The sequence below is a fragment of the Pelobates fuscus genome, chromosome 1, assembly GCF_036172605.1.
Source record: "Pelobates fuscus isolate aPelFus1 chromosome 1, aPelFus1.pri, whole genome shotgun sequence".
Taxonomy (NCBI): Eukaryota; Metazoa; Chordata; class Amphibia; order Anura; family Pelobatidae; genus Pelobates; species Pelobates fuscus.
In genome coordinates, this window is record NC_086317.1 from 245837576 (window position 1) to 245853530 (window position 15955).

The window sequence follows — 15955 nt, forward strand, 5'->3', positions numbered from 1 at the left end:
ACAACATCTATCCAGGCTGAACATTAAGGGAAATAGATCATGAGCATCTTTAATGTCGAGGTTTGCCTGTCAGTGCAGTAAGAGAATGATAGGGTTTGGGTACTTAGTTTAGGTCATGGACAGCAGAGGTGCAACACTCTTTGGTTGTTTAATCATTTGATTTTAGAGTGAGAAACAATCTGCTGAATTTATTGTAGATAGGCCAGAGAGCTGAATTCAAAACTGCATCATAAACTCTTCATACTTGTGGTGGACCGCCTGGCACCCCGACTGGGTACCTCCACCAATCATGCTTCCCAGTGCTCACCGAGTACCATAAGCTCCGCATGGGATACCATAACCACTGTAGCCCCCTTAGCCACCGCAGCGTGGCTGAGGTCTCGCCGTCCCTTCCCACCCTGGACCAAACACCAGCTCCCAGTGGGAAGACCTCTCCTCCAAGAGGGTATCGCTGTATAGTAATCCAAAGTGCAGTATAGCAATCCCCCCCCTACACATGAGCCAAGGCATAATGCTGGGAAGTCATCTGTTTATTAGAGGCGACACACGGCCTTTTATGCAAACCCCATGCAAGGGGTTTCCTATACAAAACAGGGTAATCCCTCCATTATGCCTGAGAGGTAATTGAGTCAGGAACTGTATAAACTCAATTATCTCCAGGCACAGAAAACACACATTTCATAGACACCCCAAAAGTACCCCCAAAACACATAAAAAAAACACAAAAGTTACATCCCTTGATAGCCCCGATCTGGGTGACTAACATCTCCAAAAATCACCCAGATCAGTTCAGGGGTTCAGGTTTTTCATGGAAGTCATAATTTGACCGACCACACTCATGGTCCTATGTCCAAAACAGTTCCAGGAAAAAAGTGGTAGCGGTCGGTGAAAAACAGCAAACTACCGAACGTAGTCAATAGTCATACCGTGGAGCTTGTTCCCCTCATCCAGACGAACGATTCCACCGAACAGTGCCCTTCCAGGTGGTGTAGAAACAAATGCAGGCGATGATGGAGTTGCAGTGTCCGATTTCAGTTCCATGAGCTTGACGCCCAAACACCACTGTCTGCGTTCGCGGGAACAAGAAGGCTGCCTCATTGTGGTTCTTCATACGAACTGTGGCCACCCAGACAAACAATTAGAACACTGCGGTTAGAATCGTTAAGAGGTGATGATAGGGCTTAACAAGCTCCTGGGTGGTCCATAGTTCGTGCGTCTGTTTGGTTCCTGAACAGCATGGATAAATGGCACGAACACAGTCTTTTAAGAGCATTTTCGCATGGCCCATAGTCTTGGCAAGTATGCTCCTCTAGGAGCCCGTGGCGAGGTTACTTTTGCCACAATACTCTTTAACTATACAAATAAGGATGAGCTTTTACTACCAATGGAATATAAAATTATACCGAATCAATACATATATGTACAACTTACTCTCCTACATGATACATTCATATAACATATACTGCAACATGTTCTTACTCTCTGTGACGAACTCTCACAATTCCACAATAATGTCATTATCACCAACAGGGGCCAAGAGGATTTGAGGGATCGACAGGACCAGAAGGAGAGAAAGTAAGTCCAAGTTTTCAGTAAAAAGTGAGTAGAGCTTCATTATATGTTGTACTGCCTGTCATCGTTTTTCTTTTTATTCACTTTTTTTTCCAGGGACAGAAAGGTGAAAAGGGAGACATTGGATTGAAAGGATTATCTGGTGTGCCAGGAAGAGATGTAAGTGTCAAACAAATGTTTTGTTCAAGTTTTACAAAAGTCACTATTACTACTTATTCTGGTAAGGTAAGGTATTTTAAATTGCCTTGGATATCTGTGCATGTAATTTAAAAATAAATGTAATTTGCTTATATGGCCTGTTACTTCATATCAGACTAAAAACAAACATTATTAGTTAAACTTATTTCACATATATTAGTATATGATGTTGAATAATATTGCCATAAATAATAATATTTCTTACAACACAGGGAAGGCCAGGGGAAATCTGCGTAGTGGGACCTAAAGGTATGAAGGTGAGTGGTTGTAGCATTGTATGTATATTGAATTTATTCCCTGTCTGAGCTGTCTGATGTCTTAGCATGTGGACTCAGAACAGGTATAACCATATGGTATCCTTAGGTGGCTGCCTAAAGCTCAAAGGCTAGACAGGAGACTCTAAACAACGAATTTGCTTGTTGCTATTTATCATCTCTGTGTAAAGAATGAAGGGGTCCCAAACTGGTAAAGATGCCTGGAGTGCCATGGTCTGGTGACCTTGACCTCTCTCAACCAATGACTGACATTCTGTACAACAAATGTTGCACATAACTGGCATTAGCCAGCCCAGAACACTATAACACATAACATAACATTTCAAAGTGAAACGCTGCACATATGGACTCCTGGCACTATGATCACTTCAAATCACTGAAGTTGTCATGCTGCTTGGACTAACCCTTTATTCCTTCTCTGCATGTAGTCATATTGTCAAACTATGTAGAAACACATGTTGATGATTCATTAAGCAATTAATCAGTTTGCCTTCCTATAAATATGTTTTTCCCTTTAGAGGGAAATGAAGAATAGATTTGAGATTTGTTTTCCTTGTTAATGATCAATGAGCTTTTGTATCTTTTTGACCCTGTTATGCGACTGTATATAAATGGTCACTAATGAGTCCCATTCTCCAATTTCCCTCTCTTTGTTTAGGGAGAAACTGGCATTGTTGGTCCAGAGGGTCTTGCTGGTGAGCCAGGACCTCCAGGAAAGCCAGGTATTCCAGGAGTCGGAACTCCAGGAAGGCCAGTAAGTACTATTGTTTCCCATGTCATCATTTATCTTTGTAATTCTATTGTTGATCCCTAATACGAAATAACCTTTCATCTTACATCAGTAAATATTTATTTAACATCTGCCATCCTTGCTCGGAACGTATGTTATGGATGAACTGTTATTTCCTAATGTTTCCTATTTTAAAATTTAGGGAAACCCTGGTGGTCCACCTGGTCCTCCCGGAGAAAAGGTAACGTCTTCTTTAGTTCTTTTAATAAAATACTTCACCATAATACCACTTGTTACCTTATAAGGTCTATACATGGCATAACTCAATAGTTTAAGACACAAACCTAAACTTATACAAACTCATGGGATAATATATATGCCTAAATTACAGATGTCATGAAGGGAATATATATTTGTACATTGATTAATATAATGTGGATACATTTATGTTATTATGTTCACTGATGTAATGAGGATTACATAAATTCCTATATCGAGTAATGCAGTGAGGATAATATACATGGATACCAGAGAAAAACTATTCGGGATAAGGCTGTATAAATCTACAAAAGGACATAAAACACAAAATAGTATAATACTGTAACAGTGTAAAATTATGCGCAGCAATGTATGCACTCACTAGATGTAGACGAATTAAAGCGTTCTTAGGGTGCCTCCCCCGAAATAGTGGAGGGGGCCAAAAGATCCCTCTTTCCACACAGGACTTCCACGGGTGAGGGTAAAAAACGAATTAATTTATTAAATAAAAATAATCAGCAGTCACCATTCAGCATAGGATATATACACTGGCAGAAAAGGTCCTACGCGTTTCGTTCTAAATGAACTTCTTCAGGGACCGCAATATTAAAATGTTTTGTTTTTACATGTATCTTACCATTGTAACCATTTTAATATTACGGTCCCTGAAGAAGTTCATCTAGAATGAAACGCGTAGGACCTTTTCTGCCGCTGTATATATCCTATGCTGAATGGTGACTGCTGATTATTTTTATTTAATAAATTCATTTGTTTTTTACCCTCACCTGTGGACGTCCTGTGTGGATCTACTGTCTGGAGGTGGAAAGAGGGATCTTTTGGCCCCCCACTATTTCGGGGGAGGCACCCTAAGAACGCTTTAATTCGTATACATCTAGTGAGTGCAGACATTGCTGCGCATAATTTTATACTGTTACAGTATTACACTATTTTGTGTTTGATGTCCCTTTGTAGATTTATACAGCCCTATCCCGAATCTTTTTACTCTGGTATCTTTCTATATCTGGCATAGGTCGTTTTTGGGTAACAACCTTGGGAGGCTGTTTTTCTGTTACCCAAAGATAAAGGAACACTACAGTCACCTAAATTACTACTGCTAAATACAGCAGTTTTAGTGTATAGATCATTCCCCTGCAATTTCACTGCTCAATTCACTGTCATTTAGGAGTTAAATCACTTTGTTTCTGTTTATGCAGCCCTAGCCACACCTCCACTGGCTATGACTGACAGAGTCTGCATGAAAAAAAAAACTGACCATCAAGCATCTAAGCATCTATAAGTCTATGCGCCTTTACCTAAAAAAATTACAGATGTAATTTACCTTAAATAATTGTATCTCAATCTCTAAATGGAACTTTAATCACATACAGGAGGCTCTTGCAGGGTCTAGCAAGTTATTAACATAGCAGGGGATAAGAAAATCTTAATTAAACAGAACTTGCAATAAAAGCCTAAATAGGGCTCTCTTTACAGGAAGTGTTTATGGAAGGCTATGCAAGTCACATGCAGGGAGGTGTGACTAGGGTTCATAAACAAAGGGATTTAACTCCTAAATGGCAGATGATTGAGCAGTGAGGCTGCAGGGGCATGTTCTATACACCAAAACTGCTTCATTAAGCTAAAGTAATTCAGGTGGTTATAGTGTCCCTTTAAGTATTATTATATATTTCTTGTATTTCATTGTTTTGATTTTTTCAGCTTTGGTGTTATATCTGTTAGGATAATATACATGCCTACATAACTGAGGTAATAGGGATTCTGAGCTATAAAGTAGCCATTGAGTAAATGATACAGACATGCAGCCCATGCAAGAGCGAACACATTCTGTTATCTTAAACAAGATAAATAGGGTCATTTAGAGGTCAGAAAAGCAAATTTTAGGTTTTAAATTATCATTGTGTTTCCTGTTTACTCTCTCTAGGGCCTCCCAGGAACTCCAGGAGTAGATGGATCTGTAGGAAAACCGGTTAGTATCTTGTTTGTATGTATTGAGATTCAGATATAAACTCCTTGTGTGAAGCGCAAACTCTGAATTGTAGGTTGAAATTGAAGGGGAATACTGGAAAAAATATATTGTAATTCATCCTTTCTTCTGAATTTCTAAATGTCCTATATATCTGCTTTCTACAGGGGAAACCAGGCGTACCAGGATTCAAAGGGAATAAGGTAAACTGAAAACTAAAACTAGATAGTATTTTCACATGCAATGATTTTATGGAATATAATCTAGCCACTTTGAAAGAAGTTTTATTTTTGATGAAAGGTCTGGGTGATTTACCTGCTTGAGGATGGTACCTTCATAGAATGAAATGTGAGAATGTTTTCACTAAGGACGCTATATGATACATCAATACATAGAAAACTGAGAGGTCACTATCACAGGTGTAATTGCTATTTAAATTCTAACTATTTTGAAGTATTGGGGTGGATGTAGTTTAAAATCACGTATTGGATATTATTTTTAGTTCCCCCTCACTTAAAACCTGAAGAAAAAAAAGCCATTACACTTACCTGATATTCAGTGCCAGGCAAATCACTCAACACTGCTCTCCATGTCTGCATCCGATGTCATACAAGTAAATCTGATGGGACAAGAAAAAACAAGAGCTCCATGGACACTCTTGACGTGCCCAGTAATAGAAGGAGGTTTAGGGTTACCTAATATCAGAGAATACTGCCAAGCAGCACATTTATGCAATATTATCACTCCCCACTACAATGCCCCCTAATAACTAGACATTGAAGCATACTGTGCACGATGTCCAAACCTCACTAGTACAATATGGTTGCCGAGACAGGACAGACAGATATGCCTACTATACTCTCCACAATGAACTGTTGTTCACGATCTGGGATTCTAATAGACATAAATTATGCGATCATACCCAATAGTCTCTGGCCATGCCATTGCACTTTATTTACATGAAGAACCCAACATTTTATTATAAAACATCGGGTCAACAGGGAATCAAGCACGTAAACCAAGTATATACCAGCTATTATCTGTTAGCTTTCCAGAATTGCAAGCAGCATTCCACCTACCTCCAAGCACACTATTTTCATACATTCAAATTAAAAACGTGCTAGAAAATACCACATGTAGCATCCTATCAGAGAGGGAACACTGACACTTTGTTGCACAGCAGTGAACCTAAAAGGGCAGGAAGCAAAATGGAAATCCATAAAGGAGTGGAAAAAAAGATGTGGGTAAGGAGAACTCCTGAGACCTGGAAAAGAGCATTCACATCCCACATGGGGCTCTCTTCTTGCACATCTCACCTGGAAATCACATGACAATTACTGTACCAATGGTACTTTGTAACTGCCAGACTAGCCCATACATTCCCAAATGTTAGTCATGTGTGTTTGAAACACAGTGTGACTCTGAAGTGGGATCAGTGCTTCAAATTAGGTGGACATGCCCTCCAGCGACACAATTTTGGGGCAGAGAGACAGGCTTGATAGAAGACTTTTCGGAAACATAGGAAACCCTCTTTAGAAGTATTTTTGCTAAACATGCTACCAGAGGATCTCCCTAAGCCAACCCTTAAACTTTTACATATTATACTCACCTTGGCAGCCTTGTTGCTAGCTAGGAGCTGGAAATGAGCGTCCGTCCCATCCATTAAGAAAATTATAGCCCAAGTCACGACCAACTTAGATTATGAGCAAATGGCTCTAACACAACTCCAAGTAGGGAAAGCAACCCATGAGGCAAGGAATATATGGTTACATGTTCTATTAAAAAAATAACATCACATAGGAACCATTGATGCACTGGGGAAGTCAGTAGTATAGCCATTGGAATGTCCTAATTTACTCTATTCCACACTCTAGTCACCCGAGGTCTAGGCTTGTATCTGACAGCGATGGAAAGGGAGCTTTAGTTTGTTCATTGTTAATTTGTTTTTCTTCATTATTTATTTATTGTTTTATCATTGTTTTCTGCTCCACCCTTATAAAAAGATGTTTGAATGTAAAATGTTTGCATTGCTAGCTGGACTATAACCGCAAAGAAGCTAAACCATGCCTCTGCTTTAACAGTGACTATTTCAACACTGAGAATCAATCTGTACTGTAAATACTGCAATATTGTTGGTAGAGAGAATGTGTTATATCAAGGCATTGTGTGCAATCTTAGCTATAGTGCTTCATATCTACTAACCTATTTGTAAAAAAAAATTCAAGTTGGAAAAAAAAGTAGAACTTCACCTCAAGATGGTATACTATGGTTTCCCGTGGCAAGTAATTTTTAAGGCCAGGCTAGTAGCATAGAATTACACATTTTAATCCCTGATAAGGTTGTGGACTTTTAGAATGCCATGTCAACTTGTCTTGCAAATAACTTGGCTGTGACTTTTGCAGGGGGATCCATGTGAGGTTTGTCCTTCGCTTTCTGGAGATGGGATGCAAGTGGTCACTTTTCCTGGCCCCAAGGGCAACAAAGGAGACACAGGACTACCAGGGATTGGGGAGCCAGGAAAAACGGTGAGAATAAGTTAGAAAAAAAAAACATAAAAGAATGGAAACTCTTGCAAGGGAAGACAGCAAAGTGCTGGTTTGTGAATACACACACACATATAACACTGGGATATAATTAGCTCATGTTTCAGAATATAACACATTTTATGGATATAATTTATATTTGCTACAATATTTAAAAAAATAAATAAATAAATATATATATATATATATATATATATATATATATATATAGTATACAGAGTTATATATATATATATGTTTGTAACATACTCAGTCTATTGTATCCCTTTTTCCCTTAGTGCTGGGTTCACTTTTGGATTTGTTTCGATATAAAATGATGCTTTGCTTTGGAATTATAGCTACATTTTCAGAAGCAACATTTGCTTGCTACTAATTAGCATGATCAAATTTGAAGCACATATATAATTGGCACTATAGAAAGCCATTTAATTTCGCTACGCTTTGTCCTTGAAATTTTCAATTTTTGACACCTGACCCTAGTGTACAAATTGCATTCCACTGGCAGTTTTACTTACAAATCTAAATATCTTTTAACAAGGTTCTTTCCAAATGTGAAAGTGCCAGCAAAGTATAAACATAACATTTATTTATTTAAATGTAATAAAGTTAAACAATGAAATATGTTTACCAGAAATTATCAGCCCACTGGAAAATATGTGTTTCACATACGCCTGTGGGCAGCTGTACCCCCTTTTTGGTTTTAGACTATGGCAGTTTACATTTGTGTTTTGTGGGGTTTTTTTTCCCAAAGAGGTAAAAAAAGGTTTAGCTGTTAGTATATACCAGGGGTCCTCAAACTCCGGCCTTGCTGAACTACAACTCCCATGATTCTCTGGCTATCTATGTAATGTAAAGACTCATGGGAGTTGTAGTTCAGCAACATCTGGAGGGCCGGAGTTTGAGGACCCCTGGTATATACCATGTATATGGAATATTCATACAATGCAGCGTGACTAAGTGAGACATAGGGTGCTGCAAAAAGAAGGACAGAATGAAAGCTTTGGTAATTGTTAAAAATCTGAAGAATATGAGAGGTTGCTCTTTTTAAACTTCAATGCTGATTACTTGGGCCAAACTATTTGGTTGGATGTACATGATTGATTTTGTATTGAATAATCAGGTGGAGGGCATCAGCTCTCGGACCTGAATTAAGCAAAATTCAGCATGGCTCCTTGCCTAGGAAAACAGATAAGCTGTAATCACTGTCAAGGGAAACTTACCTCTATCAAATGCACACCTCCTGGCAGTGTCAGTCACCTTCTCTTTATAATTCAGTATATGGGGACAGTTGAACCCATACACCAGGAAATTAGCCATCCCACTAAAATGTGTGATTAAACTGTTTCTCTTTATTCTTACATTATTTAAAAATGTGAATCCATTGGCATGAACAGGGACAGATTTACATGCCAGGCACCTGTAGGCACAGAATTCTAAGGCACCCTCTCAAAAAAGAAACAGTTAAAGTGACAAATTGTAGCTGTGCAAAGGTACGCAGAGAAAAATAATGTGAGAGGTAGGGTTGGGTAAGGGGGTATTTAAAGTTTGTGAGGGGTTAATGTGATAGTTTACATAGGTTGCTTAGTGTTAAAACCATTAAAAATGTGTGATATAAGGGGTGCTGAGAATTATTCTGTTTGGGGTAAAAGTTGGATTAAGTTTAATATTGGGGTACACGATGTGCTTAGTTATTTAAAATGAGTTGAACCTAGGTTTTATATAAATCATTTTTTTTAGGTTTAGACTTTGAGTGGTTAACTATGTGACTAATGAAAGGGTTTGTTTGGGTTTTGGAATCGGGTTACATTTAGGGTAAGAAAAATGTTGAGATTAAAGGGTTATTTGTAAATTACACACTCCCCTGTCTTGTTAGTCCGGTCACAATCCTATTATGGATAACAGAGATGCAGGAGCTGTTTTACAGTTTGGGTCACTCATGTCTTTGCTCTTCCTCCTGCAATGCACTTCTCGTGTCGGAGAGATTATAAGGGTACAGATAGAAAATTATGTTTTTCCGAGCTGGGACAGCACCGTGTTTTACAAACCTTATAATTCATCCTGCAGCTCTGCCCCCTAGTGGAGAGGAGCCTGTAGGCAGGTGCCTACTCTGCCTAATGGAAAATCCAGCCCTTGAAGGGACAGGATTTCTAACACATTTCATGCTACAGAACACTTTCAGGGTTATTCACTAAAGTGAGAATTGTCAGGAATTAAAAGTGAATGTTTAATTTTAGGCCAAAATAACTGAACTGAAAAAAATCCTCCTCGTCAGGCATGCTTCCAGGTCAGCTATTTTGTTCTTGAATGTGAAATTCGCTTTGAATTCCTGACAATCCTCACTTCAATAAATAACCCTGTTTGTCAAAGTCTCAGGAATCTCTGAAACATTATTCCCTTTAATAATACAGACTGTAAATGTATTTTTCAATCTCACTCATAAAACCTTTGCAGCAGTTTTGCTCAAATAGATACTCCATCACCAAAAAACTGTAGCTTAATGAAGCAGTGTTAATATATATATTTAGAAGTGTGTTTCTGTTAATGCAGCCATAGCTACACCTCCCCTAGCTGTGACACACCCAGCCTCCACAAAAAACAATAATGGTTTAATTTTCAGTCAGCTCTTACAGCATACTGTGTTTACTTTAGAAGTTATGATTTCTGGTGCTTGATTTTGACACCAAAGTTCAAAATGTGAAAAAGAGAGATTTCTGGCGTTTTTAGCATCCTTATTACACCTGGAAATAAGGATGCTAAAAAATTTAGACTTCTTTTTTTTTTCAGGAAGGCTGTGTAAGTACCAGCCAGGGAAAGTGTGGCTAATGCTGCATAAACAAACTTATTTAACTCCTAAATGGCAGTGAATAGCAGTGACACTGCATGGGTATGGTATTTACACTAAAATCATTTAATTGTGCTAAAGCTGTTTTGGTGCCTAGAGTGTCCTTTTAACAGTATATGCAACCACATAATATTAAAACCACTGACAGGTGAAGTAAATAACATTGTTTATATTATTACAATGGTACCTGTAAAGGCGTGGGATATAATAGGCAGCAAATGAACAGTCAGTTGGAAGAGCCAAATACTGATGGCTAGATGACTGGGTCCGAGCATTACCAAAACGACAAGTCTTGTGGAGGGTTGCAGTGGTGAGTACCTACCAAAAGTAGTGCAAGGGAGGACAAATTCCCCAGATCACAATTGGATTCAACTTCTGTGGGATGTGCTGGAACAACAAATATGATCCAGGGAGGCTCCGCCTTCAACTTGCACTACTTAAAGTATCTGCTGCTAACATCTTGCTGCTATATACCACAAGACATATTCAGAAGTCTTTTGGAGTCCATGACTCATCTGAGTTCTTTTGGCAGCAAGAGGGGAACCTGCACTACATTAGGCAAGTGGTTTTAATGTTGTGGAGGATCAGTGTAAAATAGAAATACAGTAAACTCACAAATCATTTACTTCCACTATCTGAAACCTTCCCTAACCACTGTGGTCCAGCTTTGGACTATGTACCAACCAGGTTTAAATCAGGTATCAAAGTTGCGTCAGGTTTAATAGCCAACTTGTACACAGGTAGATGAATGTATGTATTTATGGATGGCACACATATGATGTGATGGAACTGCTTTACTCAGGCTGAGTACCTCTGCCAGGTCAGTTTCCTTGGTGCTATTAGGATGATCTGATTTGCTTCAGATCCCCAATGAGGGGACTTCAGACACACTACCAGTAGATTAGATATTCTTCGAATTCTATCACCATTATAGCCCTTTCCCTCAAACCATTAGTCGAGGTTTAATGCAAGGGTAAAACAGAACTGCCTTATTGAGCACACACCACATACATTTATAATCCCTCAATCCATACAATGTAACACAATCCAATCTGCTCCCTGGCACCACTATGTGTTGGCTGATAAGGGTAAATGAGATCAGTCCATGGTTAATGCTCTTTCCCCCCTGTTGTGTCCTTCCTAAACAGGACTATGGGAAAACCGAGATTCCCAGAGTACTTAGAAATATAGCATCCAAAACTTCTGGATATTGCCAGATGCCTCCTCACCTCCCTGACATCCCCACCAAACAGCGCTGTGATTGGTGGTTGGGGGACAGAGCGAAACCCGATCAAAGATTCACTGTATCACAGCATAGTTCTGATCTAGACTAGTTCCATAGCGATTCAGGGTATCTCAAGCGCTCAGTGTGATAATGGGTCCTGGTGATCCTCTGAATTAAACCCAGCTTTAACTGGGGATTAAATTAGCATCCGGGGCTCTCCCATACCCCCTCTCCACAGTGACAATAGGTCTTTTTTGTTCTTTTGGGGACAGGGTCGATAGTCTGTGAGCAGGAGGCTAGCCTCCTAGCTGCTTCACGAGCCAGGGCCACAGGGACTTCTGTTGTGTATGATATTGGGTCTGTGCGACCCTATCACTGATTAGCACAGGGAGTATAGAATAGTGGGGACTAAACAAAGCATTAAAATATTAATTCAAGATGGTTTCATATAATCTTATAAATATATTTTAATATATAATCATATAATCACTGTGTGTCTCTACTAAGATGTTATTTTTAAGACTAAAATGTTGCTTTGCAATAGGTTCAGACATACAAAAATATGAGAAAACTTTAAATCATAGCACACCCATCAAATATTGATTAACATAGTATTTGGGTACTTTTATTTGGAAAAGTGATTTGTATGTCTAATACATTGAAACTCATTTTAAGAAACTTGTACTTCTCCGGGAATGGCTTGGTGAGTGAAGATTATAGTCTAACTCCAGAAACACATATAGATCAAGAGCTTTTCTTTATATTTTCAGTATACCATGCTATGTGACTATTGACATATGCCAGTTAGTCCTATTATATATGCATGTTCGTCCAGTGCTTTATCAGCACAATACATTATCAATCTCTCCTTCTCTTGTACTGTTTTGTTGTTTTTTTTAAGCTTGTTCATTTATGTTAGTGTATTAAGAAACAGTCACTCCAGTTGCACTTTATTTCCCTTCTTTAAAATTGTTATGTTTTTCCAACATTGATCTTTAATTGCTGTCTTATCTTTTCCAGGGAATTCAAGGACCAAAAGGTGATCAGGTATATCTGGCTTGGTATGGAGTGTGAGCTCACATCACATTGTTGGCACTGCTTGTTTTGTGTTTACCCTCCCACCCAGTGGTGTATTTTGGAATTGTGCTGCCCTAGGCACGACTATATTCGGGCACCCCCCTAATCTAAATTTGCCTCACCAATTTATATCAGGGCCACGTTTTTGACTGACACACATGCCCACATTGATACATGCACTGACATACATTCACTGACAGATACACAGGCATTGGCACACATATGCAGTCATTGGAACACACTTTTTAACCAACACACACTTTCACTGACAGACACATACTGACACAAACAGTCACACACACCCTCACTGATTTGACACACTCTGACAGATACACACACATTCACTCACTCAGACACACACTGACAGCTACATGCACTCATTCACAGACACACACACACACACTCACTGACAGACACTCACAATGACACTCATACTCACTGACAGACACACAGACAGACTCATAATGACAGACACATACTCACAAACAGACACAAACACACATTCACTGACAGGCACACACACACATATTTACTGACAGGCACCCACACACATTCACTGACAGACACACACACATTTTCTCATACACTCACAAATTATTAAAAAATTACATCCACTCAGCCTCCCTACCTTTGGGAGAGCTGGAGTGGATGCTGTCCCTGACAACTGCAGGGCTGGCTCGGCAGGCTCCTTGTTGGCTCCTGCTGACTAGGTTGGCTCTTCTGGGGCTGCTGGCTCTAATGGGACTGCTGGTTGGGCAGGCTCTGCTGGGGTTGCAGGCTTTGCTTGGGCTGTTGGCTGAGCTGGCTCTGCTGGGGCATCTCAATGGAGGCGGCGAGGGAACTGAGCCTTTGTTGCTCAGCTCCCTCTGCACCGCTTAGTGATGCCGGAGCCAGAGTGACAGCATATTCTGGCTCCTGGCATCACAGAAGGGAGCGCAAGGGAGCAAGAAGAGCGAAGGATAGTGCTCCCTTACCACCTGGATAGAATATTAGTAGTTTAACACCATGGAGGGAGGGTGGGGGGGGGGGGGCTAATGTAGCAAGCCATCCAGCTCTTACATAAAATAGATGGACAGGCATATAGATAATTCCCTGCCTAACTTGAAATCATGTTTGGATTTTGAAATTAAGAGAGTAGAAATGTCTAGTTTTTGTCTTGTTTCTAATTATTTTTTATTTTTACTTTTATACGCTTTATTGAATACTGTTAATCTTTTATTTCTTGATGATCATAGGGAGAGAAAGGTCCAGGTGGGGTGAAAGGAGAAAGGGTGAGTGAAGCAACTGTTTCTAAATGTTAAATCACCTAAATTAAACTACTGTAATATTAATTTAGCATAATAAATGAATGTCCTCTTAGGGTTCTAAAGATTCAGCCTGGTCGCATGGTTTATGTCTCCAGACATTTTGAAGATGTTGCATTCCTATAAATTAATGTATGGTTCACTTTTACGTACAGTAGAACAAGGTTAAAGCAAGTTAACATACCATGAACTTACATGAAATATGATGTAGTATAGTCATACTCATGCAGAAAGAAACTTAACTGGAATTCTACAAACAAGCGGCAGAGTAGTCGCAATTATGCCAGAAAAAGATAACACTTACAGAGTTAAAACTTAAGTAAATACTGGTGATAGTGAAAATACCAACTAATAGAAGGTTAACTCCCATGAAAATGCATGACAATAAATCTTAACTTTTATTGTATAACTAATAAAATAAGGAATCCAGATTTCCTTCCAGAGCAAGTTAAAAAGAGCCATAATTTGGAAACAGAATAATAGGTTCTTGACAAAGTGTGTATAAATCATAGCACACCCATACTGTTTACTGTATATACATATATGCGATTGGTAGATTTAAAATAAAATACTGTGGCACATGTTTAAACAAGCTCTAATTAACACATACATATATGTACAGTTGCAATCAAAATTATTCAACCCCCATTGAAAATCAGGTGTATTGTCAAATTTTACAGACTTTCATCTGTTTTCAATGAACAAATCAATCGCAATTCATATAGTTCAACACAACGAATGCTTCAAGTGGTTTCCCCAAATTCAATTGAAAATTCAACTTTTAATGACTTCTCCAGTCTCAAAATTTTTCAATAGAATCCCTCACAACAGCACAAATATGCAAAACACGTGTTGTCTCAAGAACACCTGGTGCAAAAAATCACTTGAAATGTTTGAACTGACTATGGGTTTTTTGAGTGTCACATTAGAGTGCATGCTAGAAATATGGCAAAGTAAAAAAAATGGTCCACAAAGTTAAGAGAAGAGATCATCGCCCTTCACAAACAAGGAACAGGCTTCAAAAAGGTAGCAAAGGCACTAAATGTTCCTATAGACACAGTTGGAAGCATAGTTCGCAAGTTCAAAGTTGAAGGAACAGTGGCAACACTACCTGGACGGGGCAGAAAAAGGAAGCTATCAGGAAGTCAACCAGTTTTCTGAGAAGGCAGGTTTTGAAAAACCCTCGAGCAACTACAAAAGACCTGCAGCAAGACTTGGCGGCAACAGACACTGAGCTTTCACAGTAAGGCGCATATTAAACGCATAAGGTTTCCATGCCAGGGCTCTGAGACATTTGCCACTACTGACCCAAAAGCAAAATAAAAGTCAGCTCCAATATGCTGAAAATCATATAAATAAGCCACAGAGGGTTTTGGATTCTGTTCTGTGGAGCAATGAAACAAAACTTTAACTTTTCCTCCCAAGGAAACGGACCTTCAGCGTCAGATTTTTCCCATAAGAAAGCAGGTGTAATGCAGCCATTTCCGCGCATGCGCATTAGGTCTCTTCCCGCTGGCTGACAGCGGTGGGGGAGGAGCATGGGCGGAGCCTGACCTAGCGCAGAGGGACATCGGCGATGGATTCAGGTAAGTGGTTGAAGGGGTTTCAACCCCTTCAGACCCGCCAGAGGGGGGTCACAAGGGAGAGGGGCACTGTAGCGACTTATAGTGTAAGGAAAATGGCTTTGTTTTCCTGGCACTATAGGATCCCTTTAGGCATGTTGGTGTTACTCTGTGGCTGTTTTACATTCTTTGGCACTAGAAACCTGCAGTGTGTGGTAGGCAAGATGGATTCATTGAAGTATCAGGAAATCGTAGGCGAAAACGTTGTGCCGTCAGTGAGGAAGTTGAAGCTTGGGCATCATTAGACCTTCCAACAAGACAATGATCCTAAGCATACTTTAAATTCCACCAAGGCTTGGTTGCAGAAGAAGCCCTGGAAAATTCTACA

At 39.4% G+C, this 15955-nt stretch overlaps 1 protein-coding gene across 9 annotated transcripts in view; it reads left to right on the forward strand.

Annotated features, from left to right (window-relative positions):
* COL16A1 (collagen type XVI alpha 1 chain) overlaps positions 1–15955 on the forward strand; it is a 178651-nt gene that overhangs the window by 98731 nt on the left and 63965 nt on the right. For all 9 annotated transcript variants that reach the window (XM_063456263.1, XM_063456273.1, XM_063456317.1 and 6 more), the window contains exons 15-24: positions 1531–1575; positions 1669–1731; positions 1983–2027; positions 2704–2799; positions 2978–3016; positions 4973–5017; positions 5182–5217; positions 7417–7539; positions 12645–12671; positions 13937–13972. In XM_063456263.1, the coding sequence (XP_063312333.1) occupies positions 1531–1575; positions 1669–1731; positions 1983–2027; positions 2704–2799; positions 2978–3016; positions 4973–5017; positions 5182–5217; positions 7417–7539; positions 12645–12671; positions 13937–13972 (555 nt within the window). The remainder of the gene's footprint in view (positions 1–1530; positions 1576–1668; positions 1732–1982; positions 2028–2703; positions 2800–2977; positions 3017–4972; positions 5018–5181; positions 5218–7416; positions 7540–12644; positions 12672–13936; positions 13973–15955) is intronic.